The 27,802-nt window shown below is 41.4% G+C and overlaps 2 protein-coding genes across 2 annotated transcripts in view; one reads left to right on the top strand and one right to left on the bottom strand.

Annotated features, from left to right (window-relative positions):
- Positions 1-63: 63 nt before the first annotated feature.
- Positions 64-14,483, bottom strand: LOC137297522 (arylsulfatase B-like). Its single transcript, XM_067829427.1, has 13 exons — positions 14,237-14,483; positions 13,249-13,360; positions 12,259-12,310; positions 11,175-11,278; positions 9,243-9,414; positions 8,772-8,873; positions 8,618-8,681; positions 8,189-8,286; positions 6,974-7,110; positions 6,014-6,072; positions 4,714-4,837; positions 4,091-4,224; positions 64-285 (listed from the first exon to the last, which is right to left on the bottom strand). Exons 1-13 carry the CDS (start codon positions 14,361-14,363, stop codon positions 110-112), a joined length of 1,461 nt encoding a protein of 486 aa, XP_067685528.1. The 5' UTR covers positions 14,364-14,483; the 3' UTR covers positions 64-109.
- A 2,904-nt stretch (positions 14,484-17,387) lies between these two features.
- LOC137297505 (mRNA export factor GLE1-like) overlaps positions 17,388-27,802 on the top strand; it is a 35,105-nt gene continuing 24,690 nt past the window's right edge. Inside the window, exons 1-2 of the mRNA XM_067829426.1 lie at positions 17,388-17,815; positions 20,872-20,999. Coding sequence (XP_067685527.1) covers positions 17,735-17,815; positions 20,872-20,999 — 209 coding nt within the window. The 5' untranslated portion in view covers positions 17,388-17,734. The remainder of the gene's footprint in view (positions 17,816-20,871; positions 21,000-27,802) is intronic.

Here is a 27,802-nt window from a genome sequence, read left to right as displayed (position 1 = left end):
TGGGTGGGTGAAGAGCAACTCTGACGAGGATCTTCACGGGTAGAGCAGATACAACGACATCCACAACTCAAATAATGACTTTATTCCAGTGAGCTCTAACAGGAAGCTCTCAGCACCAGCCAGGAGACCAGACATTGTCGTACAGCTGAGGGTTGCTCTTGGGGTCGGGAAGCTCAGGAAAGTTAGGTGACACTGCCTGCTTCTCATACCAGGCCAGTCTTGCAGCAAGCTTCTTCACCATGTCCGGCTGGGATGTGGAGATATCGTGACGTTCGTTGGGGTCATCTGTGGACAATATACATGCAAATTGCCAAATGATGTATTAAGTTCACCATTTACTGGCCATAAACACTGAACCAATCTCTTGAAAACACATGAAGTCATAAGAACATATGTACAGATAGGCGGAGAAGACATGAGTGACGAAAATGACACAGTGAGTGAATTTAGTTTTACGCCGCTTTAGCACCATTCCAGCAATATGACGGATGGAGACCCCAGAAATCGGCTTCAAACATTGTACACATGTAGGGAATCGAACCCGGGCTTTCTGCATGACCAACGAATCCTTTCACCATTAGCCTACCCCACTGCTCCGAGACTGAGACAGAAAGAGAGAAACTGAGATAATATTTAACGTTACATCGGCAATATCTCAGCCATATCGTGACGAAAACAATTTTTATGAGAAAAATGAAAATATTTTGAAGTATATAACCTGTCCCGATGGGCAGTAAAAATACTAGTGTATCACAGATATGGATATAAAACTTGCATGGAACGTATGATATTCTAATAATTAAAGTCGACAATACAATATAAAACACGGGCTATCGATCGCCAAACAACTGAAGGTACATCAATCGACCATGAGGACAGTACCTTTGCTACCCTAGTTGGATTTACGCCTTCCCTTCAGCCGCTGACGAGTGTAAAGAATGCTAGCCGGAATTAAAATAACAAGAATATTACAATTGAAAAGTCGCTAGACTTAAATTTACATCGAATGTTTTCGGACTTACGTACCCTCTCAGGAGGACAATAGTTTTACCATACTTCAACCCCCTTTGAGGGTACAACCATTAACAATTCTAGTTACTAATGTAAACTACCAATCATTAAAATACATTTATCTACAGATCACATTACTCAAAATTCAACAAAGTAATCAATTTCCTTTAAAAAATCAATAATTAACTGAGAACTAACAGTGTTAAGAAGATCCTTAACTGTTTTAACGGGTAAAATATTTATCCCTTATTTATATCTATCAAATTTAAGGATAGATATCCCTCAGGCTCAAGAAAACTCTTATATTGTGCATATAACCTGTAACGTGAGCTTTTTTCAAGTGTAGATGTCCAATTTTGATAAAACGTATTGATCAAGCGTTCTCTAAAGTGTGAATAAAAGCACACGGATCACCGACTGCTTGTGAATACCAGACAAATCCAAAGCCGTGCGAGCAAAGCCGTGCGTGAGATATGGCGTATCTCAGACGCCCACGTGTAGTACCCAGGTGTGTCTAGGTAGTATAACATATTATGTGCCTTTTTCGGGATACGTCCATCATGCATTGTCATTAACTTAAGCCAGTATTTCATCGTTCGCAGGTAGGAATTAATATAAACTGGAAAACGTCCACATTCTCCATATACTATTACATTTGGTGTCTGTGGACTGACATTTAACAATATTTTACATGCTTGTAAGAGAACTTTTTCAGTGCAGTCGTATCTTTTAGATCCCCATACCTCTGACCCATAGAAGTATATTGTCTGAATTTGGCTGTCAAATATTTTTAAAAATACTTCCAAGAGTATTGTTCCTAATTTCCTTACGTTTATAGTTAATTCCATTAAAGCCTTTTTACTACGGGATGCAAGTTCTGAGACCGCTTACCTGAGACTACAATTACATGTGAACACAAAACCTAGGTATTGGTAGCTGTTTACCGTTTCAATGCTTCTCCCATTATATAGCCATCTTTCCTTAACCGCTAATTTCCCTCCTCTCCTAAAAACAAGGACTTTAGATTTATCCAAGTTTACAGTTAATCCCCACTTATCTGCATACAATTTTAAAGTGTCTAGCTGACACTGAAGACCACCAATGGTATCTGACACAAGAATTACATCATCTGCAAACAACAACATTAGAATATCTAGTACATCTGGGAACAGTTGGACCCCACGCTTACCGTATTTTGTGATTTCTACGGAAAGTTCGTTTATAAATAATGAGAATAACATTGGACTCAGCATACAACCCTGCCGTAATGCAAATGGACAGTTAAAATGTACCGTTAGCTCGGATTGTACCCTGACACACGATTTTACTGTTTTTCATCATACTAACATACTAAAATACATTTATCTACAGATCATATTACTCAAAATTCAACAATGAAATCCTTTAAAATATCAACAATTCGGGACTCGGGTTACGGTTCTAGTTACTAATGTAAACTACCAATCATTAAAATACATTTATCTACAGATCACATTACTCAAAATTCAACAATGTAATCAATTTCCTTTAAAAATCAATAATTAACTGAGAACTAACAGTGTTAAAAAGATCCTTAACTGTTTTAACGGGTAAAATATTTATCCCTTATGATGGAGAATTCAACACAGTCAAGCAGGATATGCTTGAGCGTGACTCTCTAATCACAAGGGATACAAAACGGAGGATCCTCACCTTGTACCAGCTATGCATGTGTACTAGTATATCTTGTATGGCCAATACGACATCGCCGCAAAATGACCTCTTCAAATCTGTACTGACAACCCAAGTAGGTGTAACCAGTATAGGGTGTTATTTCTTGTAATTTATTGATACCAACTTGGGTGTCCCACGTCTTTTGCATAAGATCACGGATGTGAGCTTTAATGCTAGCTTTGTAATCAGAGTATGGAATCAGAAGTGGTATCACAGATTTGTGTGATTTGATTTGAGTGCTGCCTTCGCAGCAAGATCGGCCATTGTGTTACCAGAAATGCTTAGGTGGCTAGGTAACCAACAAAAGATGATGTCGTATTGGCCAGTGGCAAGATTGTTATACAATTCAATAACTATTTCAATTTCAATTAAAAGTGGATTTTTACACGATAGGTTGTTAATAGCCTGAACAAGAGAAGATTTCTTATTGTTTTGTAAATTCTCATAGCGAGGACTGAACACACAGTTATGGGCATGGTTTGACTCATTCGAATGTAGTTTTGTTATATACTGTAAAATTAATTTCATAGGACGCTGCTCAAGAGATGGTTCATCAGCCTCGACGTACAGGCTGTCAACAGATGGAGTTCGAAAGTAGCCAAGACAAAGTCCTTGATGATGGACAGAATCTATTGATTTTAAGCTGCTTCTGCAGGCTCCACCATTTATAACTGAACCATAACCAAGCTTCGAACGGATAAGTGATCTATATAGGTGTGAGGGTAGCTTGATCACCTCCCCACTCTGAATTAGACACGGCTGTCATTAAATCAAGTGCCTTCAGGCATTTAGTTCCAGCGATTTGATATGCAGAAGTAAAGTTAAATGTGAGTCGACCTAAGAACTTGGCCTCCTTGAAATTTTGATGGGAGTGCCATTTAAAAACAGTGCTGGTTCCTTATGTGGTTTTTATTTATGGCAGAAATGTATGCAGTTAGTTTTTGATTTAGAACATTTAAGCTGTTTCCAAGACACCATTTAGTTATTTTACTTAAACACAACTGCAGTTGCCTTTCAATAGTATGTGACATGAAATATTAAAATCATCCACAAAATGAGACAGAGAGAGACAATGAAAGACAGAAATGGGAGAATGTGAGGGGCAGTGAGTGAGTTCAGTTTTACGCTGCTTTTAGCAATATTCTAGCTATATCTCTGCGGGACACCAGCCTTCACACGTTGTACCCATATGGGAAATCGAACCCAGGTCTTCAGCGTGAGAAGCGGACGCTTTATCCACTTGGCTACTCCACAGTCCGTTGCGGACAGAATGAAAGAGACCCCAGGACAGAGAGAAATGAGAAAATCTTTCAAGGTAAGATCAGACAGATCTAAACAGACAGACTTCACTCCAAGTTATATTTACCTTTCAAGTTGAATAGCTGATACTTTGTGGCCCAATCCTTGATGTTTGTTAGGCTCATGTTGGTCACTTGTTCCGGCTTGTACCAGCCGTTGTAGAGTCCCGGGTACCCATCGATCAGTTTGTAGTCACCTACCCTGAAATGATTGACCTGATGAGCTACTATTTCCAAGTCTTTGCATATATCCTCAGACACCTTAACTTAGGTATTCCTGATACACGTGCTTGAAGGAAGATCGTGTTTGAATTGAGTGACATACACACAGTGATTTCATCCCAGTGTCATGATGAATTTATTGATATATAATATAATAGTGTCATTCTGTTTACATATTACATATTTCTCGATACCGTGAAAATCCGGGTAGTATTGGTCTTCAGCAACTCATACTTCTAATGCGAGGCCACTAGACGGGCTCGCTGCATGATCATCGTATCCCAATTGCGTAGATCGATGCCCATGCTGTTGATCACTGGAATGTCTGGTCCAGACTCAATTATTAGCAGACCGCCGACATATAGCTTGAATATTGTTGAGTGCGGCGTTAAACAAATAACGATCAAAACCATATTTCTTGAAACAACGTGCTTCGTCTCTCACACGTCACTACATGACAGACCCCTACCTGATGGCTGCGTGTCCCTCTTCAGGGAAAGGGTGTGAGTCGTAGTTGTAGACGAACTCAGTGCGGGGTGAAGGGGAAGACGCACTGATACTTGGCCACAGGTTCATGCCGTCACGGTCGGTCACTACGCATACCAAAGGATGAATGTTGGACATCGTTTATGTTGATGTTGGCGGCCAGAAGCTGACCATACTGAATAATGTAATTTCGGACTGAACACAAACTGAATGATAAGGCTCTATAAAATGTTTCAATCCTATTTTTAAATGAATGATAGAGTCATGGATCATGTAATTAGCTGTGTTGAGTTGCGCTGTCGTTAGAAACCTATGACGTCATGCTGGGCTTCCATGTTTATTTTTCTAACCGTGCTCGGGGTCCATCACTGCGGTAAAGGTCCTTATAATCTACGTACCAACGGATTTTGTTGAGCAGAGGAAACATGACGTGAAAACATACTTCTCAAAACGGTTTTATACCGACTTCCTCAAGCAATACTTAAAATAACGACCTTCATACTCTAAATATGTATCCCAATCTATTTCATAAATACGCAATATAATTTGATAAGTACCTGTTTATCATACGTCTATAATGCGGGTTATCTCAGCCAAAGAGTGAGTCACTAGCCCGTGAGATTGAGAGATGACAATGCACAAAATGTGAAGTTTGACTACAACAGGTTTCAGAAAATATGCAATGTTTTGCATTTACTTCAAGACATCAATATGGCCGGCACGTTCAACGTCACTGGGGCGACGTTAATCAAGAAACACTTGACCAATACATGAACGTTACTTCATGCATTTATGTAAACAGTTTCACAAATATTCGGATCTATATTGCCTCCGATTTGAATTTAGAACCTGGATACCTAACATTCAAGCAGAATCTTGACGGGGAAAACCGGAAATGAGCTTCAAACATTGGACACATATAAGGAATCGAACCTAAGCCTTCAGCACGACAACCGAAATATACCCCATCGTCTCATTAACCGTAGATGAAAGGCATAGGGATCAAAATATGATGATCATATTTAAAGAAGGAACACAAAAACCAGGGGCAAAAAGTCACATGGTGTCGGAGGAAGAGTGTGTTTGTTTTGGTCGAATGCCAACACTCGTTATAACGCCACCATTTGTCCTGATAGATATGGGTGGCGTTATCACCCAGGGAACCACATCTGTCGTTTATGACAGCGTTCTTGACTATAAAATGTTCTTAGGGAAACATGGGTGTTATTCAACAAAGTCATCTGTCTTTTGAAATGCTATCCGATGGCCATGTCCTACTGTACCTGGTGTCCCTCCGGCAGCGGCTGTCAGGGTGGGCAGCCAGTCCACGGCGTGGATCATCCTGCAACGACATCACGACGTTTTCCGGAGTCATTTCTTGTTTATATACCGTCCAGTGAGCGAGTGAGTTTAGTTTTACGCCACACTCAGCAATATTCCAGCTATATGGCGGCAGTCTGTAAATAATCGAGTTTAGACCACACATTCCAGTGACTAACAGCATGATCATCAGTCTGCACAACTGGGAACCCAAAGACATGTGTCAACCAAGTCAGCGAGCCTGACCACCCGATCCCGTTAGTCTTACGACAAGCATAGTCGCCTTTTACGGCAAGCATGGGTTGCTGAAGACCTTGTCTATCCCGGGATTTTCACAGGTCCTACCGTCCAGAAGTACAAGACCTTCGTGAAGTTCAGTATTAATCATAATATTTTGTCTCACCCGACACTCGTGTACATACCTATGGAATGCCTTGTTTTCATCATGAGTTTTGACACACACGAGTCACAAGAGGATCATCAGACAAATACATGTATATAAAGTGCACAATAAATTCTGTCCAGGAGATCATCCACGTTAATCAAACCACATCTTCCAATGAAACGATTGGAGGGAGAAGGAAAATCTATTTTGTGAGGGTATTTAAGAAATACACATACTGTGTAGGAAATTCAGAGGTATAATTATAACGAAATTATAATAGCTCTAAATTTCATTTAAACCTGAACTCGAGGCGTTTGATTTAGAGTATGTTCATATCAATTATACAATAACCGCGTTGTTATGATCTTGAAAAAATACACACTGTGTTTGAAAATCAGAGGTATATAACGTGGTAATATACCCCTGAATGACTTTAATTGACCAATTACAATTCAGTATTTATTGAAGTCATGCTGTAAATATTCAATACTATTACCGCTTCTGTTGTTAGTATTGCCAGCAGGCAGGAATTCCTCACCCGTCATAGACAGTTCCTGGCTTCTGTAGACCAGATCCATACATGAACGCTGCTGCTCTCGTTCCCCCTTCATACACAGTCACCTTGCCACCGCGCAACGGGTAATTGTTGCCATTTTCGGTGACCCAGCCACCGTTCTGAAAGAAGTGTTACGAGATGTGTTTTAGGCACAATATTTAATGGCACCAAACTTACTGGAAGTTTTGACCAAATGTAATATTCAGTTAAGACACTAAAGTCGAGTGGCACGATTTTCTTGCAGCTGAGGATAAACATGCATAAACCAGAAGTAGTTAAACAAACTGTGGCGCGTGTCACGTCTCAGGATGTTAAAGTTTATTTGAGCAGATGGCGTGCAGTAACGAACACATTGTAGAAAACCTCTCACAAGCTTGCAATGCTCAATATTTGCAATGACAATGGAATCTGTCAAAACCGGCAAAAACTGTACATGTCAATATGTCCGTGCATTCCTATACACAAGACCGGCAAACGCCTCCTGAGAATCCTGGGATACTTTGTATAATAAAATCCTTAGGACTTTATGCTATGGTATGACATGTTAGCCTCTTGACTAATTGCGTGTGATCCTTCCCCTGCCATCGTGACATCACCAACAGTGACTGACCAACGTGGCAAAGGTTCATGATATCAATCACTGTACGAATCGGATATGTGCATTCCACCTTCTGCGGCATGTAACAACATACAAGAAAACAGAAATGATGGAAAACCCATGGGGATGTCAACTTGTGTAGTTCAATATATATTTCAAGAGTGTGTACTTGTTCTCCGTTATTTGTAATGTTTTCCAACTTTAATGAAAAAACGTATGCGTGTTTGTGTTAAAAGAGACTTTGGTACAATAATTTGCTTTAGTGGTTCGATTCCTTGTATGCGCATGCTCATGTGATGAAGTCCTCGTTGGTACTGCATCAATATATGTTTACTGAAAAAAATACTGGTCTTCTCCGAACATTACCACCGTCGGCCATCCCATTTTAAAGGTAAACTTTCATCACACGAGATGGAAACTCATAATAGCGCATCACAGACACTCACAGTGCCTTATGAGATCAAGTTCAAGTTCATGACGTCATAGCATTTTACAAAATCTACTGTCAAAGCGATATCTCGTATGAGATATCGTCTGATCTCACACTAGCGATATTTCCTGCTGGAACACCGTTTTGGATGATAGACAGTAATACTTACATCGGCAGTAAACAGAATCAAGGTGTCGTTCATTAATCCGCTGCTTGTCAAGGCCTTTGTTATATTACCAATTGCATCGTCAAGAGCCGAGACCATTCCTAGATGCATTTGAATCAAGAAGTCTATGACAAGTACTAAGACAACACAGAGAAAAAGTGAAATCAAGAACCCCATGACAATTATTAAGAGCGTTTTTAGAATAATGAACCTCTGAAATCAACTCCGTGACCGAAGAAAGGTAGAGTCATTCAAATAAAAATGCTCGATAACAAACATTGAGAACGTTACTAAAATCCGTGAAATCACCAACTCTGTTAAATAAAGTATACATTCTGTTTCCTTAAAAGAAATATTATTGTGCTACTTTTATAATATTAAATATTAAACACAACGAAATGAATTTTCTTGAAATGACTCATTCATACATACCACAATATTTTCGACGACCTTCTGTTTGTATGTTCGGATACATTGCTTCATACTTTTGGGGAACCTATAATATTTGAAAAGTTTTGGCATTTGTAAGTTTTAGTCAGAAACACACCAAATTGAAAATGAGTAACATTTATGAATGAAGTACTACCTCTATAGGGATATGAACGGCTTGAAAGGGCAGGTACAGAAACAATGGTCGACTCTTGTCGTGACTCTCGATGATGTTGATGGCTTCATCAGCAAACCGGTACTGAAACAAGAATGCTTAAACAGTGTTGTTATGATACTGAAACAAGGATGCTTAAGCGGTGTTGCTGTGATACTGAAACAAGGATGTTTAAACAGTGTTGCTGTGATACTGAAACAAGGATGCTTAAACAGTGTTGCTGTGATACTGAAACAAGGATGCTTAAACAGTGTTGCTGTGATACTGAAAATAGGATGCTTAAACAGTGTTGCTGTGATACTGAAACAGGGATGCTTAAACAGTGTTGCTGTGATACTGAAACTAGGATGTTTAAACAATGTTGTCATACTGTTAGACAACCAATTTGTAAAACCAGTGAACAAGTGCATGGCTGATCATGGCGTTTCTGTTACTATTTCTGTTATTCGTTACCGTTGAGTAAGTTCCGTTCTCTGTCTTATCGGCGCTCGTATTGTTACGGTAGTCCAGGAAGCCAGCGGTGGTGTGGGTGTAGTAGTCTTCCATGGCGTTGTAGTAGCCGAAGAAGCTGTCAAAGCCACGGTACGTTGGGGTGCAATTCCAATTGCAGAACCCATTGTGCCACCTGGACCAAACATTAGGCACTGTATTAGCTTTGTACACCTAATGCTGCTACTACTTCTGCGACGACTACTGCCACTACTGCTACTAGTCAACACATTGATTACAGAACTGCCTCGTTTCCTGTTTACTGGGTTCAGTCCTATTGCGCAACTTAGTGTGATAACCTGAAAAATCGTGGAAATCTCACAACGAGGCTCTGCCGCGGTACGGAATTGGTACTGTATCAATCTCACTGTGCGTTACAGAACTGCAATGAATAAGCGCAGAAACCACAACACATAACCAGTGGACCAGATGCAGTGTGAATCATTTTACGACCTCATCAAACAGGGGCAGTCAGTGATTTCTAAGTTATGTTGGATAAACCTCGCCATAAAATATGGAAAAGCAGTGTTATTAAAGTTTAAAATTAAAATTCATTTGTAAATATAATTTTCTTATGAAACAAGGATTTTGGAATTCAGTGCTTGTCTATTTTCACTTTCACAGGAGAAAATTCGGATCGGCTGAAAAGTAGGTCATTGTCTAAATAGGTTAATGAGACTCCTGTTTCGGTATGTACTACTATTGCTGCTGCTGCTGCTCCTACTACTACTACAACTGCTACTACGACCACGACGACGACGACGACGACGATCAGCACCACTACTACTACTACTACTACTACTACTACGACGACGACGACGACGACCACTGCTGCTACAACTACTACAGCCACTAGCATAACTGCTACTACTCCTATCACTACTCTTACGACCACTGTTGCTACAACTGCTACTACAGCCACGACGACTACTACGACTACTACAGGAATTACTACATTGCTACTGGCAACATACAAAAATATCATGCTGATATCAGTTATCTGAAATAATTCGCAAGCATTAATAATAAGCTAATAATTTACAATCGCGCTGGTATATATCGATAATAAAATACCAATATAAGCTGTGTTAAACACATAACACTCCCAGACATGAATATTAAAATGTATAGCATCATACTTGCAAGTTCCCTTAAGCCAGAATTTTAAATTAACTGTTTGTTTAAAAATATTAGGCCATTTTACTTATAACAATTTGCATTTTCCTATCAAGTTTAAATGTGTTTAAAATCGCGCCAAAAATCCAGGTTAGAATGAAACAGGGGACTGGATGGTCAAGCTCGCGTGTTGACACATGTGATCGATCTTCAGTTGCGAAGATCAACGATGTCAATCAATGATGTCAATCACTGGATTGTTTGGTTCAGACGCGATTTTTTATAGACCGCCGCCATATAACGGGAATATATTGCTGATGGAGGCGTAAAACAACAAACAAACAAACATTCGTAGATTAAATTTGGAAACGCCCGATGCTGTACATTGGTTAAAATGCTAAACTTAATCGAACAGAAAGGGCTAAGGACCATTCAAATTTATGGCTAGGGGGTGATGATGATTTTTATTGAGAAGCGTGTAGAATGTGACTGCGCCACCACCACCCCCACCACCACCCAAAAATATGTGCAAAGTGAGTGAGCCTCCCTGCATGTCATGTACAAAAGGAATGACCTCCCTCACCTTTCCATATTTTAAACACTAGTAGTAAGTTAAACTGGATGCCACCCTCACCCCTATCCCCAACTCCCGTGGATGAAACACACTCACAAACACACAAACACAAACGCACGCACACAGACACACACACAAACGCGCACACGCGCACGCACGCACGCACGCTCGCACACACGCACACACACAAAGGACCATGCACATACTTTCCTATGATGTGTGTGGCATAGCCCAAGTCCTTCAGTTTCTGAGGCAGGATGGTGATGTTGAGGGGTAGACATACAGGCTGATAGTTCACAATAACTAGATGCTGTAAAAGAATAAAGAACGTTATGCTCATGTACTGACTCCTCTTCAGTCACGAAGCATATTTCATCCTCTCTAAGGATGTTGGTAAGAGATGGAAATTATTCAGGACTTAAGTAAAGAAACACTTATTGTTCAACTTGGACAACTCTAACATCACTGTAATGAAGGTCTTCTTGGGAAGTGAGTGAGTGAGTGAGTGAGTTTAGTTTTACGCCGCACTCAACAATATTCCAGCTATATGGCGGCGTTCTGTAAATAATCGAGTCTGGACCAGACAATCCAGTGATCAACAACATGAGCATCGATCTGCGCAATTGGGAACCGATGACATATGTCAACCAAGTCAGCGAGTCTGGCCACCCGATCCCGTTAGGCGCCTCCTACGACAAGCACAGTCACCTTTCATGGCAAGCATGGGTTGCTGAAGGCCTATTCTACCCCGGGACCTTCACGGGTCCTTCTTGGGAAGAATATGACCTTAGAATATTTGAATATTGGCTAATGAATCGACTAAAATATGGAATGATCTCACGTTCCCACTCACTCACGTGAAGATGCGAGTTAGAACTCATCGTAATGAACCAATTATTGTCGTAAAATAATGGAACCGAGTGGTCAGGGATCTTATTCTCGAAACGTCCGTAGCCCTAAGAATTCGTAACTTTGATCGTAGCCAATGTGTTGAGAATAGAAGTTAAGAAGTTCGTAAGGCTATGAATGTTTCGAGAATAGCTAGCCAGATTCGTAAACTTGGTTGATGCATGTCATCTTATCCTAGTTGTGTAGATCGATGTTCATGCTCTCGTTTATTAGATAGTCTGGTTCAGATACGCTGATTTGTGGGCCCCCGCCATATGGCTGGAATGTTGCAAACCACTCACTCAAGCATGCACGCACATACACATGCATTCAGGCACGCACTCACTCGACACCACTTTGATACTGCTCACTACTCTATTACACTCACTCAACACTACTCACCTGCAGCCCTGTCTTAAATGGGTAATATCCTGACATGAACGCACTTCTCGACCTGGTGAAGGATATATAAATACGTTACCAGAACACACAGTATTTGTATAGTGTTAATTTGCCATGCATATCACTTCCTAGACTAAACGAGTATCATAAATCAGGAACGAGCTAATAATGTGACCCGATTTGTTGCTTTTCTTTTAACCCTGAGCTTCAAGTTATTGTACTTGTTGAGGTTTTTATTGTGTAACAATGTTCCAAATGTAATATATTGTATATGTGCACAGGGGCTTGTATCGTTTTGAAACGGCGTTCGAAAGACATACGGATGTATAGACCCTACCCTAGTACTATATCCTTTTATATAGTACTAGGGTAGGGTCTATACATCTATATGTCTTTCGAACGCCGTTTCAAAGCGATACAAGCCCCTGTGGTATATGTGCACAGTCAGTTACGGCCAGTAGGGTTCTAAATCTAGACAGAGTTCTGGAGGGTACTACAGTGTACTACATTGCTATAGGTCCTGTGGCTCTGGTCCGAGTTTGCGTTCATACGCTGAACTAAAGCATGTAGTGTCCCTCTTTCGAAAAATTCAAAATGGCTTCCAAGATGGCAGCTAAAAAAATCAAAGATTTCCAGTTCTAACACTATTTGACTTTCCCTCGCTGAATTATACAGTAACGTTATCCAGTGATGACATGTGCAATATGGTATACCAATGTAACATTAATTCTGGGTCACAGTTCCTTCAAAAACAAATACAAAATTGAATTGAACTGAACTTGAAATTACCTTCGGCTGAACGCTGTGAACACCAAATCAGACTGTGACCGTTAGGTTTCAGAAGATTTTGCAAAATTTGAGGTGAATATTCACAAAGCCCAGGACTGGATACGAGTGTCAAGCCGTCTGGTAGTAATGGACTTAAACGTGATTCGACATAAAGATAGGTTAGATATAAGAATGATTCCAGATCCATCGTCAAATACTTACGGACTGCAGAGCGGTTGAACATAGGACTGATTCAGTATCACGCCTTCTCTTGCCAGTCTGTCAATGTTCGGTGTGATCATATCGGGGTTGTGAAAACCAACATCGTTCCATCCTGAAAATCGTTTGAAAGTTGAAAGAATGCATCCGTTTATCTGTTTAGGAATCGTACTTATACGAATAAATGCTACGTATATAAGCGTCAGTGGAGATGTCGGATATCGCAGGTACCTATCAATATCTAATCACAGCGGATTATATCATACCCTTGTCAACACATTCTCGCCTCTTCATAAGTCTTAATACAGTTCCGTTCGTACGATCCGTTGTCTTCACGGACGATAACAAATTGGTACTTTTATTCTGAGCCATGTTTACATCCATACAGGCAGTCCATTATGTGATCAGGTGTACTGGCCAATGTACGTTAGGTTACCGCCAATTTATGGAAAGTATATACTCAAACTTATTAACACACACCTTTTTAAGGTTTTTGTCATTTAGAAGTGATTCACATAAGGGACAGAGTTTTGTGGATGTCTACTTCTTTTCATAAGGAAAACAAACTTTCGGAGTATATCTTTAGACCAAATGAAGGATAAAAACTCTCTTCCTCATACATTTTAAATGGTAATCTTGTGAACATTTTTGGGATTTGTGCCAAAGGTTACTCCAGACCATGTGTTCTAGAAGGGAACCTTTGGTTAGTGGTGGAGCGACATTTGGTAGAGGGCCGTGTGTGTTGGTAGAGCTTTTGTTTGCATATAATTAGGTTTTATTATTGTAATAAATATGATAATAAAGTTGGTTGCTTTCTATATCCACAGAATGAAACTGTTCACCAAGGAACAATTGACGCTTAATCTTTCCGAAAGGTCGAGTTCCTCAAAATAAAAACAAGTTTGCCTTTGCGTGATGTTCGTTATATTACCAGCAATGATTATCCAATTTGCGGAAAGAGGAACATAAAGGTTTCGAAATGTAATCATACCGAGATCATCCGCCACGATGAAGACAATATGCCGTGGACTTCCTGCTGCAGCAACTCCATCACAAAGGTTGACGACGACCCAGACTGTGCATAACAACTGGACAAACATCACTGCTCCCGTGGGCATGTATCACAGGGTGATGTCTTATTTCCTCGAGACAGTTTGCTCAGATTTCAACACTATTTGTGTCCGTGATGTTTTACCCACAGCACCAACTGACAACAGATTCCCTATCTCATCTGACACAGTTCGTGATTTTAGGTTGTACTCCACAGAACTGCTACTACCGTAAAACACCTAAATTTTGAAACTTTCTTATCATTCATACTGGAAGCCATGAAGGTCCCAGTGGTGGCCGGAGTCGAAAGGTTTGCGTGATACACTTCCCAGTGCAATATGATCACGCATATAATTTGCACACTTAAAGTTTGAATAATTGATAATAGCAACACAACTGCATGCAAGGAGCCAGATATTCCATGGCAACAATTACATAGATCCATGATCATGCGAATGATCACTGGATTGTCTCATCCAGACTCGAGTATTTTCAAACCGCCGCCGTTTAGCTGGAATATTGCTGAGTGTGGCATAAAACTAACCTCACTCACTCACTTTCTTATACAAACAATCGCGTCACAGTGTGAATGAAAGTCTGGCACCGGAGCAACGACCTTGTGTATGGATCTGACCTCTGACTATGTCTGGTGGTCGTGTATTTCAGTGTGAGCGAACTTAACGTAGTCTTAAAGCCCTCTATTCACATGACAGGAGTGTCTAACCAAATATGGAATGGGCCGTTTCTCACGATTATGTTATCTGGGGTATTATATAACAAAACACGTTTAGACACATGTGAACTATACAGTTACCACGCTGCTCCTATACTACCTATACATATACACTTCATTAAGCACCCCCTGAATGATTGCAATGGTGGGTTTTCAGCAAGTACATAAAACTTCTCGTAATGATCACGAAACATTTGTATTTCTTACCCGTATGACCCTTTGACTCATACAAAACAACAAATGATTGAAATCCATATTGATTTTATGATGATGTTTCATTTTAAAATGTCCATAAGTTATTTTAATACAAAACTATGTATGTACAAGTATGGCCCGGAATGTTTACTGTTGAAGTTATTGGTGAACGTGAATATTCAGAATGTCACTTTGCATGTTTTACACGATTCAAGGTCAATACTGAGTATGACATGCACGTGACTGTATGACAGCTAGCACTCTCCCCCTCACACCTTCTGTCAGCCTCCTGAAGTTCTGAACAAACTGAAGCATGAGTCTCATAAACAATTCAGACAATAACCTACTTTTTCAACCGATATAAATATTCTCCTGTTAAAGTGAAAAGACACCACAAACAACAATGGTTACACCGAATGCCAATTCCTTGTTTCATAAAAAATGGTATTTACAAATTAAACAAATCGTATTTCTATATCCTGTGACTAGATTTAGGCAGCAGGGTCCCTATTCTCGAAACGTTCGTAGCCCTAAGAATTCTTAACTTTGATCGTAGCCAATGTGTTATGAATGGGCTTAAGAACTTCGTCGGGCTACGAACGTTTCGAGAATAGCTAGCCAGGTTCTTAACTAAGATGTCACAGACTGCCCCTGTTTGAAGAGGTCGTTCAAGGATTCACAATCCATCTGGCTCACTGGTTACACCAGTTCCTTGTGCTTATTAAGTGTAGTTCTGTCAGGTACAATGTGATTGATACAGTATCAACTCCGTATTAGGCCGCCAAAGTCTTCTCGGGGCCGAAGGTTTCAACAGTCTCCAGTTTTCCGTTTGTCAGATCACGTTGTACGACAGAGCACTCTACACGACGTATTTGCAAGTGGATGAGGAGTGTAGTATTGTAATATACAAGTGATTAGATATATCAGATAGTACTGATTAGTATCTGTATATCCCGATGAATGGGTAGGTCACCATATTCTGTACTGGTACTAAGTTGCGCAATAGGACGAAACCCAGTCCTCGTGAAACGAGGCACTCGTATAATCAATGTTTTGACTTTGTGCTGGAATAGTTTGGTTCACCGTGAACAGTACCTAACGACAATATAGTGTTCGTATTCACAACAAATTCTCTCCATGTGATCTGAGTAACATTGGCCTAGTGTTAAGCATAGCAGAATTATGTCACCTTACCCTATAGCTGCATTGCCTCTCTGTCGACGTTTGACGTTATAAAAGAAAATCGATATATGACAATTAGAGTGGGTCATTTTTTATTTTGTGCGTATGACGTTATGAATTAACACACAAATCCATTTCATTATATACTTATGTCTTTCAGATATCAAGCGGGCGGTGGGGTAGCCTAGTGGTTAAAGCGTTTGCTCGTCACGTCGAAGACCCGAGTTTGATTCCCCACATGGGTACAATGTGTGAGGTCCATTTTCTGGTTCCCCCGCCGTGATATCGCTGGAATATTGCTAAAAGCGGCGTAAAACCAAACTCAATCACTCTACGGATATCAAGCCGTATTTTCTTCACTCACATTTTCCGTAACGATGCCAAATTTTTAATAAATCGTACTGTAGCAGAGTGCCTTTATCGGTGCACGGTACAAGACGGAAATTACTGGTTCTTAACGCGCACAAAAGTCTTGGACAACACTTAATTAGCAGTATCTATTTTTCAAACCACTGAAGTAGTCTCTCTTATAACAACGAATATGAAATTTCATATTCTACATTTCTGTGTAATTTTATAGCCGTACGCAAATTGAGGGCAACGAGAGCGCAATTCTCACACAACGTTCCCTTTTCAAACCTTGTGAAAATGTGCGCCTGAAAAAAAATGTGATACAAGACACTATTATGGATGACAACTTCTTTAATTCTTTTAACACGACGTTTCAAGGCTAATTCTTGCCCCTTCGTCAGGTGGAAAAAATGTACATCCGCCGAAGACCCGGGTTCTATTCCCCACATGGTCATAAGGTGTGACGCCTATATTTGGTGTACCTCGCCGTGATATTGCTGGAATATTGGTAAATGCCGCGTAGAACTAAACTCACTCACTTTCCTTTGGTTCAAATCTTTCCAAAATCATGTGTGAAGCGAGGTTTGACTGAAGATTTTACTGGCGCATCATTTGTTTGTCATTGTATTTTAGAGTTATTCGCTCTTCAATAATCAAAAAGTGTAACTGAAACGACTCCTTTCTCAAATTGGAGGTTGGTCAAGTAAGTTTTGTATCATGTCAAGATGAACTGGTACAATTACATGGACTTGTTTTAAATCTTCCTTGTTTCCATAAACTTGTTTGGATTGACAATGTCATGGAAACGTTACGAAAATAATATGCCGAATTCGCATTTGTTTTCCGCTACATGATTTACAAGGTAATGTTAAATCAACGCATGAGACCGAATGGAACAGAGCTGAGGATGTAAAATGAATTAGCAGACGGATTTAAAACAGAAAATAATAATTTCTGTTGTTACAACAGTCGACTACCATGGGAGTTGCTGAAGAGCTGAAAAAGACCAACAAGGGACTCCTGCGGTATAACCGAGAGCTCAGCTCGGAACTCGTGCAGGTGCGCCTTTTTAAGTTTTCAAAGCATGATTAAAAGGCTGTGGCTGTATACACGACAAGACGGTCCTTTTATATAGTGCTGCCATTCACAATGCAATTAACTAAATTAATATATGGTAGCATAATTGATAATGAAGAAGTGTTTTTCGTCACTACCAGTGTCGACTCAAATTTCTCTCTAGACACTGAAGTTTTGGTACAAATGCAGTGTAGATATATTTTCGGGGATTTTTATCAGACTGTGTGAAATGAATTTAATTGTTACGAATCTTGCATGCAGATATATTTTGTGCTGCGATTTTTTTTAATCTATAAATAGAATCGAACACAAACTAAGTTCATTCAATGATGGTACAAGGGTTATTTTCAACATATTTGTACATGCTCACATATTGACGGAACAGTGTCTGTAACAAACAATTTTTTTCTGTAAGTATTGAATGTCGTATTTGGCCTTACTGGTAAACACATATAAGATAACCCACGACCTGACAAATGACCCCAATTTGCATGCTTGGTAACGCCCCACAGAACGATCCACTTGAAACAAGAGGGAGACAGGTTGTCTGATAAATATTGAGAAGTTCATTTTCCCCATGCGTTTCACGCATGAATTGTTATAGCACACTCGATTTGGGAACAGGAACAATCCCAACGAATTGAATCAACACAATATACTGAGCAAATATGTTTAGGACCAACGATCCATTTCACGAAGCAAATGACATTTTCCTGTTTGTTTTTTTTTAACAAAATTGTTGAATATCTAAAATGCTTGTCAATGCCCCAATCATCTATTTGTCTTCGTCTTAACTAAAGGTTAGCGTGGAATATCAGTATCTTATGAAGGAAATTTCAATCTTATCATTTGAAGGAATATGGGGTGTTGATTTCATGTCATGGTTAGCATGTATTGCACGTGCATAATCATCAAGCTACCTGTAGCAGCCAAGTGTACTCGCCCAATTCGTTGTACTGCCTCTCTTGTCACAAATGCGTTTAGTGCGCAGGATCATCTAATATGTGTCTACCAGTAAGTATCCAGTGGTGACTAGTGCAGATCAACAGAAGGACCCAGTGGTATTCTGCAAGTGGTACCGATATCAAAGTCAAAATTCATTACTGTCAGAGCATTTATTTACCACCTTTATATAACCTCAGGTGAATTTTATACCTGCAAAAAGTTACATGTAAAACGACGACATATGCCAGATGATACTTATCTGATTAAAAAAAAACCCAGAATGTTAAGCAAACCTAAAAAAAAAATTGTTTCTTTTAATACATCCAGACTATGTCAAGTTATCCATTCTCCGTTAAATTGATTTGCATGCTGATAGCTTTGACAGACATATCAAGGACAGCCCATCCTTCTCTAATTGTCATAGACAATGCTCTACATTATTTCTCCTTATGCAATTAATACATGTAATTATAACAAAAATCATTCTTCTATTTAAAGGGATTCAGCACGAACACATTTATGGTAACAGCGTGTGCGTGCATGGTGGGCGAGCTGGATGAGACACCAGGCTCGTGATCTAGCAAGTTTGAGGTGTCGGTATCGAGCCCAACTATACTGACGCTTTAAGTGTTGTCACAACTCCTATTGTACAGTACACGACCCTGTACGCTTAGGTTTTTTTGCATTTTTGGGTCTGTGTGGCAGATTATGGATAGCTTATACTACTACTTACCTTCTATAATCAATACTCTATGTTGTACAAGATGCCCACTGCAGCAGATACTTATGTATTACACCAGCTTAGCCTGCATAAAAATAATTAAATGTTTCTCGGGCACATGTTTTTCAAACGTGATTAGGACGGTTGGACCTTGTTTTTTTAATTTTTGATAGAAAAAAGGTGACGAGGGAGGGACACATTTTTATTTTTTCTCTCTGAGAAATACCACTTGGAAAGTTTAGCACATGTTAATGAGTTTTAGATTCAGTCCAACTCGTTCTTACAGACGCTGATTCTTATATTGAACAAATGTATGATGGGGACGCGGCAAAATCAAACTTATTATTTTCAAAATGACAATAGAATTGATACGCGCACAAAGAAAAGTCTCGCGCCGATGAAATCATTTCTCCCTGAAGATACACGATTCAAAGAGAGAGAGAGATGTATCTATTCGTATCTCTATCTCTATCTCTCTCTCTCTCGATCTCGATCTCGATCTTGATCTCGATCTCGATCTCGATCGACAAAACGGTAGATAATGATTGCATGGTCTTAATATTTCCAAGAGAGTATGCAGGGCTAAATTCAAAGATTGCTATCCTGCTTGCACCAGGTGCAGCTTATGACAAGAACCCAGCTGCGCCAGCCAAATTCCAAAACTCCAGTTGCAGAGTAGTGTGTAAAACATCGGAGGTTTCGGTGTATATAAACTTGATGTAGTTACCATGAAACCATAGCAACACAAAGACATAGCTGACCCCTGTTTACATGCATTGTCATAGCGAAGAAGGGTCTATAAACAGCATTGTTCCATCGATATTGTTACATAATTTCTGTGCCAAATCAGTACATACTTTATCTTATACTTTAATCAGGTGTTAGCCCTTACATTAATTTTTTATAATCAATCACATGTTTGCGATCAATAGGGTTGATGGTAACTTCAAAATGTTACCAGCCCTAAATCATTTGCAAATGGATGTAGGAATGATCCCCCCCCGTATCCCCCCTTAAATTTCATTCTAGTCAAATCATATCACCTGAAAATATATTGCTTATCAGATTCAGTTTTAACCATTGTATCTTAAGATATGGAAAGTTCCAAAAAGCCACTCGAAGCAAGTCCATGTCTGGTGTCACTTGCAAGGACATTGCTGGAATATAGTTAAAAGCTGTTCAAAACCAACCCCTCACACACGTCATTGTTTGTCACTCGGGACACAAGATATATTTTAGCCTGGAACCAGTTAAATAATTACATTTGTGCCTCATTAATCCGTGATCCTCCATGACCTCAGAGATGTTGCTGTAGTATTGCTAAAGTAGTGAGACATTTCCCCAAACTGACAATAATTACTATTTTTTTCAGAAACTAACAGATGAGGTGTCAGCCCCTCCAAAATTGTTTATCTATCACCCAGAAAATACATCCTACAGGAAAGATGGCAAGGTTGTGCCAAGTCTGCAAAGTCCAGATGAAGAGAAGCAAGACAAAGGGTAAATAAAGAATATTTGATAATTGATTCTGTATTCTCTGTATTGCAGTATAGCTACTTTTGTTTACTCATTTAGATTTATCATAGTGACAGTAACCAATAAAGACTGGTCCCTGCAACTGTTTTAGACATAATGTCTGATTTTCCTACTTCAGAATAGATGTGCTTGATGGCTGCCATAGATGTGCTTGATGGTTACCATATATGTGCTTGATGGCTGCCATGGATGTACTTGATGGTTACCATAGATGTGCTTGATGGTTACCATATATGTGCTTGATGGCTGCCATCGATGTACTTGATGGTTACCATAGATGTGATTGATGGCTGCCATAGATGTGCTTTAAGGTTACCATAGATGCTGCCGTAGATGTGCTTTATGGTTACCATAGATGTGCTAGTAGTATAGGGAATGACAGTTCTGGACCACTTTCAAGAAATGTCTCTACAAAGCCTTATTTACTAAATAAGGCTTTGGTTGGGCCATTAGCTCTTGCTACTATTACCCCTACTACAAAAAAGTTGGCGGTAATTACTATGCCTATTACCGTGTGTTGGTAGGAGGTAACACTGTGCCGTACGGTACGATCAATAATTCTTCTCTTACAAACCCCCTACCCGGCCCATCCCTCAAGTAGTACAAGTTAGGTTCGTCGGCTTTCATATCCACTTTATCTATGTTGTAAGTTTTGACTGACCATATAGGATCGGTGGCCCGCTTACGGCTATCACCCTCGTGTTCCCCCGGCTGGTATAGATACCTCACTAGGGCCCTATCTGGTATCTGTTTCTCCTTCCCACGCAATGGAGCGGCCGACTCTGCAACTATTGATTTTAGTTTGATAGCGTCTGCCGGTTTCTTACCGGTGAGACGGGTGACTTCATGGTTGATTGCCGACACCACCTTGGGTAACCTCGTGACCCATTCAGTCGATCGTTTTCCAGGGGTGGCCATCTCCCTAGCATACTGATGGCCGAACAAGCGCTCAGCCAAAGTCCTATTAAATCTCTCAACTATGGCTTGGCTGCGATGGGCTCCGGCCGTGCCACGCCTGACCTTTGTATCTTGTTTGGCTAGCAGTTGTGACACGGCACCCATGAACTCCCGTCCGGGGTCAACTTGCAGCTCTGTTGGCCACGTGAGCGGACTGCGTTTGTATATGCGTTCGAATCCTCTGGCTACCTGGGCCGAATCTTTCGTGGTCAAGGGTTCGGCTTCCTTGTAACGACTGGCTACGTCCACTACGGTTAAGGCATACTTGTACCTCTTGTCGTGGGGTAGGAACAGTAGGTCTGCCTGGTGAACGCTATTAGGTATGTTAATACCGAACCTCCTTCTAGGCACGTAGCGTGGTGCCGGCAAATAGATCTGCCACAGGGCTTGTTTTTCAAGCCACGCTTTGGCTTCCTCCGGGGGTACTCGCGCTATTTTAGCTAGCTTATCTACTGCGCTAGCTCCTTTCCAGTACCCACGCGGGCTGTAGTAAATAGCCTCAAATTTTTTCATGTCCATACGCGTATGTGTTTATCCCATCAATAGCTATCCAACGTTTCGTGTCCATAGGCGACAGGGACGTCTTGTTTATAGTCAGTCCGTATATCTTATGTCCATCACTTCTAAGTGTGTTCATTTTATGCCTAAAGGTACGGGTCTTGAACAGGGCTTCCTTGAATCTGGCGTGTTTGATGTGTTGTTTCACCACATACTTCTTAACCCCCTTAGCCTTCCGGATCTCACTATTGTCGGCTTTCAGTATGGAGTACATCTTAGGTCTCAAACCTATGTACTCGGCTATGGGCGTGCCAGCACACTCGTCCTTCATCTTACCTAGGACCTTTTTATTTACCGTACTGTGTATGGCATGGGTCTTAGGGTAGTCGCTGGTGTCGTATAAATCGAGGTGTTTTTTCATGTCCTCGTACACGTCCTCGGTTCGAATCTCCATCAGCAGGGAATCCGTGTCAGTGTACAGCACTTCACACCTGTCGCCGTACTGTTTCTTGAGCTCGTTGTAGTAAAAGTCGTACATCAGGTGTTTGGATAAATCGAGGATGCTCATCCCCACGTAAACAGGCCGGTTGAATTTTATGTGGCTTTTCTTCATGTGTAGGGCAACCAGGTTGTCTGTGAATATCTTACTACGGTTGAATGCCGGACTGGCTATCAATCTCCTGAGCTTGTCTTCCTCACTCGACCGAACCAGCTTCACGGTCACGCGTTTCCTCAGGTTCTCCATAGTCTTACCAAACACCGAGTTGTTCATGAGCTTGTAGAGATTTTTCTCAAAATCACTGGTGGCTTTTTTTCGTAGGTCTGTGTTCATTCTGATGTAGGGCTCCATCCATGGGCTCTGGTCGAACATGAGCACCCTGTGTATTTTGGTCAGCCTCATACCCAACGACAGGTACAGCTGTAGGTTGCGATAGTGAACGATGTACTTGGTCTTATTCATTAAGTTAGGCACGAGTTTTTCAACGTCTGTCACACGCCCACCTGACAAGTTATGTTGGTACTCAGACATCCAGTCTGGGTTAACCCTCATACGTTCGGGGGCCAGGGGGTAGCTGTTGTGTGATGTGTGTAATTCCTTGGTATACTCTAAGTCAACCTCGAGGATATACCCTTTGTTCGAATCTGGTGCAACCCCCATAACATCAACGTGGGGTACCCATTCGAATCCCCCTGTAGGTAGATACTGGCTCATGGCCCAGCCGTACAGGTTGTTTGCGTCGAGGTAGAGAATGTGATTGGTTGGCTTGTTAGGATCGTAACCTTTCACATATTGATTATTTGCTTTAGCGTATCGTTTGGATGCCATGGAAATCCCACCTCGCAAGCATTTCTCAATGAATAGGTGCATGTCGTAATCTGTGAGCAATTCCAAATTAACTCCGGTCTTTTTAAGCAAGGCGTCCCACGACAGACCTGGGCTGGTGTAATACCATGCGGGGTCGAGTTTATACTGCTTGAAACACGTCCGCCTAAACGTTTCAAACACGTCGGCTAACAGCAGTACATCTGTCCTCAAGTACAGGTCGTGATAATCACCCAGGTTCTTACAACCCAGTTTATTCCATACGTTAGTCGCGTGCGAGTAATCATCTCGTGAGACGGACGTCTCATTCAGCTTGCTATAAAAGCAGTCGATAGGGGGTAGTCTGGTCTCGGTGAACTTGACCCAACTATCCATGTACTCGTAGGGGTACACACCCTTCCTCATAAGCAGGGGTCTAGTCTCGGCGTCTGTGTATCGATCGGTGATAGGGAAGGTATTGTTGGCCTTGACCAGACTGTCGAGTGACGACAGGAGGAACTGAAACGAGTCAATGAACCTAAGTCCGTTTAAGCTGAAGGAGATGTATCTCTCCATATTGTTGGGGATGCACGTTATATTACCATCGATTTTCGCGATGGCCTGCATGATCAAGTGTGAGTCGTACCCTCTCAAGTTGTGAAAGACAACGGGGATGTTTATTGTCTTAGGGTTGATTTTAAGCTTGAGGTTGCACGCGCTGTGAGCGGCGCCTCTATACTTACCAGTTATGTGGCAGTGATCTCTCACCGAATCACCGTTAAGTGGTGAGTCACACACGTGACAGTTAGTGCTACTAGCGTGAGCTAGCTTGTCGTCTTGGGTCAGACGCATGGGAGCGATTCTATACAATGCATTCCTAATAATTTTTTCTTCCTCCTGCAAACACTTTAGAAACCTTTCAGCCGCGTCAGGACCCCTATACACTACCGGAGCTTTCGTTTCCCCGTCACAACGGACAACAATGTATCCAAACGAACAGGCTTTATGCTCTTGTGTCTTGTGGGTGAAGGGAGCCTCGCCGGCGGCACCACTGGTGGAATCCCCACCCACAACTAAGGCTTCGAAGTCGGCGTATATGATATAAGGCACAGACATTTGGTTCTTGTGGTTACTGAATTTTAGGATTTTGTTATCTTCCTTAGGCATGTCGACTCGTATAGCCGTCTGCCCCACACCTTGACAATCATCCCGGTGGGATTCTAATAAATCAGCTCGACTGAAACCGTGTAGGCATCGTACACAAAAGTGTTTTTCCCCATCGTGTTTCGACTGGTCGTGCAACAACCGGCTGAGATGTTTTATCCACGTGTAGTGATGCTTTTCACCTCGTTGGATCATGAATATATTGATAACTTGGCGATCCTTCACCGGGCTGACCCTGTGTACTATTGTTTTGTTACCTTCGTGCCCAAAGACATTTATAGCCAGATTATTCTGTTTTTCTACTTTAGTGATCTGGGATATGGGGGTGGGTTCATCTATACCATCCCAGTTGAGCCCATCGTCTTGGGGATAGCTAGAAAGCCTATCTGAATGAGTGCCAGCTGGAAATAAGGCTGACCTGATAGCTAACCTCAGGCAATCGTTTCCTCTATTCTTAACGTTTACTATGGCATGTTTGTTCCTATAGTAGGGAGGCAAGGCTAGGTATGACCCGCCTCTGAACGGCACGTAGTTAGCTATGTCTAGATAGACATTATCGATTTTATCTACAGCCCACCCGGACCCCAAGTGTGTGTAGCGTTCTAGGTATTCTCGTATCTGCTGAAAACTGGTATCGATTGATGTGTCAATGGTCTCTGTATGTGTGACGACCTCTTGTTGACCTCGGAAGTAAGGCTGAACATATTCAGTGGTACTCCCAACCTGCTTATCGAGCGACATTTTCACTGTGATCTGAAACTTGATACTTCCTAGGTTATTTAGTTCCTGGTTGACCTTATCAGCTATCAGAGGCTTGATATCTGTAATGTCTATGTTTCTATCAACGTGCATGCGCCAACCTCTCAAATAGTTGACTACAGCGCGCTCAGTGCGCACGAACTGTAGTTCAATAGCTCTATTCTGTCGTAATAATTCTACAAGCTGTGGTTTTCTCATACGGGAATACCCGCCTAAACCCAAATCGTGTGCCTCGGCTTTCAGTTGTTTTACAGTGGGAGGTTTTGCTACGGGGGCATGTGATAACAATGCGGTTAACCCGGCTCTCCCCAGGTTTGAATAACCCGTGTATCCAAGCTGTTTTGCTTGAGCTTTTAATTGTGTTACCGTAGGAGGGGCTTCTAAACCTAGTAATCTCAACAATGCTGACTTCCGCATTCGAGAATACCCAATCACACCTCTCTGTTTTGCGACCCGCTTCAGCTCGCGTACAGTAGCCATAGTGTTTACACCTAAGAGAACCAATGTCTAATTGGTTCACAGTAAAGGGAGGTAACCCTTTCACGCACTGTAATTGGAGTCTATCTTGAGCAGTCGCCTACGTTCTTTTATGTAGCCTTTTTTATTCTCGTAGATGAGTTGATGTCTGACTACGTTCGCTCCATGAGCTTTACATAGACAGTAGTGTCCTTTAACCCCGATACCACACACAGAACACGTCTAGTTAGGACTTCCCATATGGAAACAACAGAACCCCTGATTCCTGCATTTCCTACCACAGGCCTCGGTCTTCCCCATAAGTATGTATTCGCATCGGTATGGAGCGGGTCTCATGTTTACTTATATAGGTATTTTAATTTAATTGCTTCGCAACCAACGCAGTAGCTGCTATACCCAACACTATGAAGCCCAGTTCACGATTCATTTGTCCCTTGGATGGTGTGTAGTACTGAGCGAGTGTGGGTTTATTGAGCGGTTCCAATTGTTTACCAGTTAGTAGGTAGTATTCTTTCATTGCTTCATCGACATCGTTGAATGTTTGAACGGCATGGTTTTCACGCGTGAGTTGTTCGTTAATAAAATCGATCCTCTGGAGGCGTTTTTTATCGTACTCGGCCTGTGCTCTTTGTAATTTCTCAGTAGCGAGATCGTGCCGCTTCCTTTCTTCCTGTATTTCAGCCGCGTGATCATCTCGTAGTTTCGAGAAGAGGAAATTACTCCCGGAAAATGCCAGGGCATTCACTAACGCCCCACCGACCATCATAGCTATCGTGGCCATCCTATATTTATTTCATTATATTATCAGGTATTATTCCTTGTTTTACTAGGATGTCTTTTGTGGCCATCGCCATACCAAGGTTCATTATGAGCATACCCATATCCTGCAGGTTGAAATCTAGCTTGATAGTTGGTTGTTTAAGCACCATTTAAGTCAACCGAGCGTACCCTACGGCTAGACTGGCGACCACTGTGGCGTGGTATGCGTCGTTGACGAACGTTTTCCCCTCAGACATTATGTATATGATATAAAATATTAAAATTATAACATGATATGCGGGTCTACAGTAGGGCCTGCCGGCGGCGTGGGGGTACCCCCCACACCCCCAGAGTTTCCCTCAGTTCCCCCACTATATAACCACGAGATAGCCAAGGCAGCAGTTACGCCTACAGCCAACAACAGTTGGGTTGGTCACTTTATGTTGGTTACACCACTGTTTTTTACCGGCAGCTACTCTCTTAGGATTCTTCTGCCTGGTTACTGTTGGGGGCACCCCCACTGAAGGGGTCTCCACCGTCACCTCGGGACTCACTGTTGGGGGTGGGGTCTCCTCCATCACTGTGTCCACTGGGGTTTCCTGTGCAGCATCCATCTATACTATTATTATTATTCTTTCTCTCAAATTGACAATGTTTTGCCGTGATAATCGCCGCCATCACTGGAGCCAACAACATACCATATTTGTGGTACAGCTCGCAGCTAATAGAGCTCACAGCGTGTTCAATAAAAGGGTCTTTCTCGAGGTCCTCCCACAGGTAAAGTCGGCGCTCTGGTGGAATGGGAAGGAAGTATGACACAATACCGGTGTATATCTGGGTCATAGCCGAT

The sequence above is a fragment of the Haliotis asinina genome, chromosome 1, assembly GCF_037392515.1.
Source record: "Haliotis asinina isolate JCU_RB_2024 chromosome 1, JCU_Hal_asi_v2, whole genome shotgun sequence".
Lineage (NCBI taxonomy): Eukaryota > Metazoa > Mollusca > Gastropoda > Lepetellida > Haliotidae > Haliotis > Haliotis asinina.
Note: the sequence above shows the minus strand (reverse complement) of the source record. Positions and strands in the feature narration are given on the sequence as shown.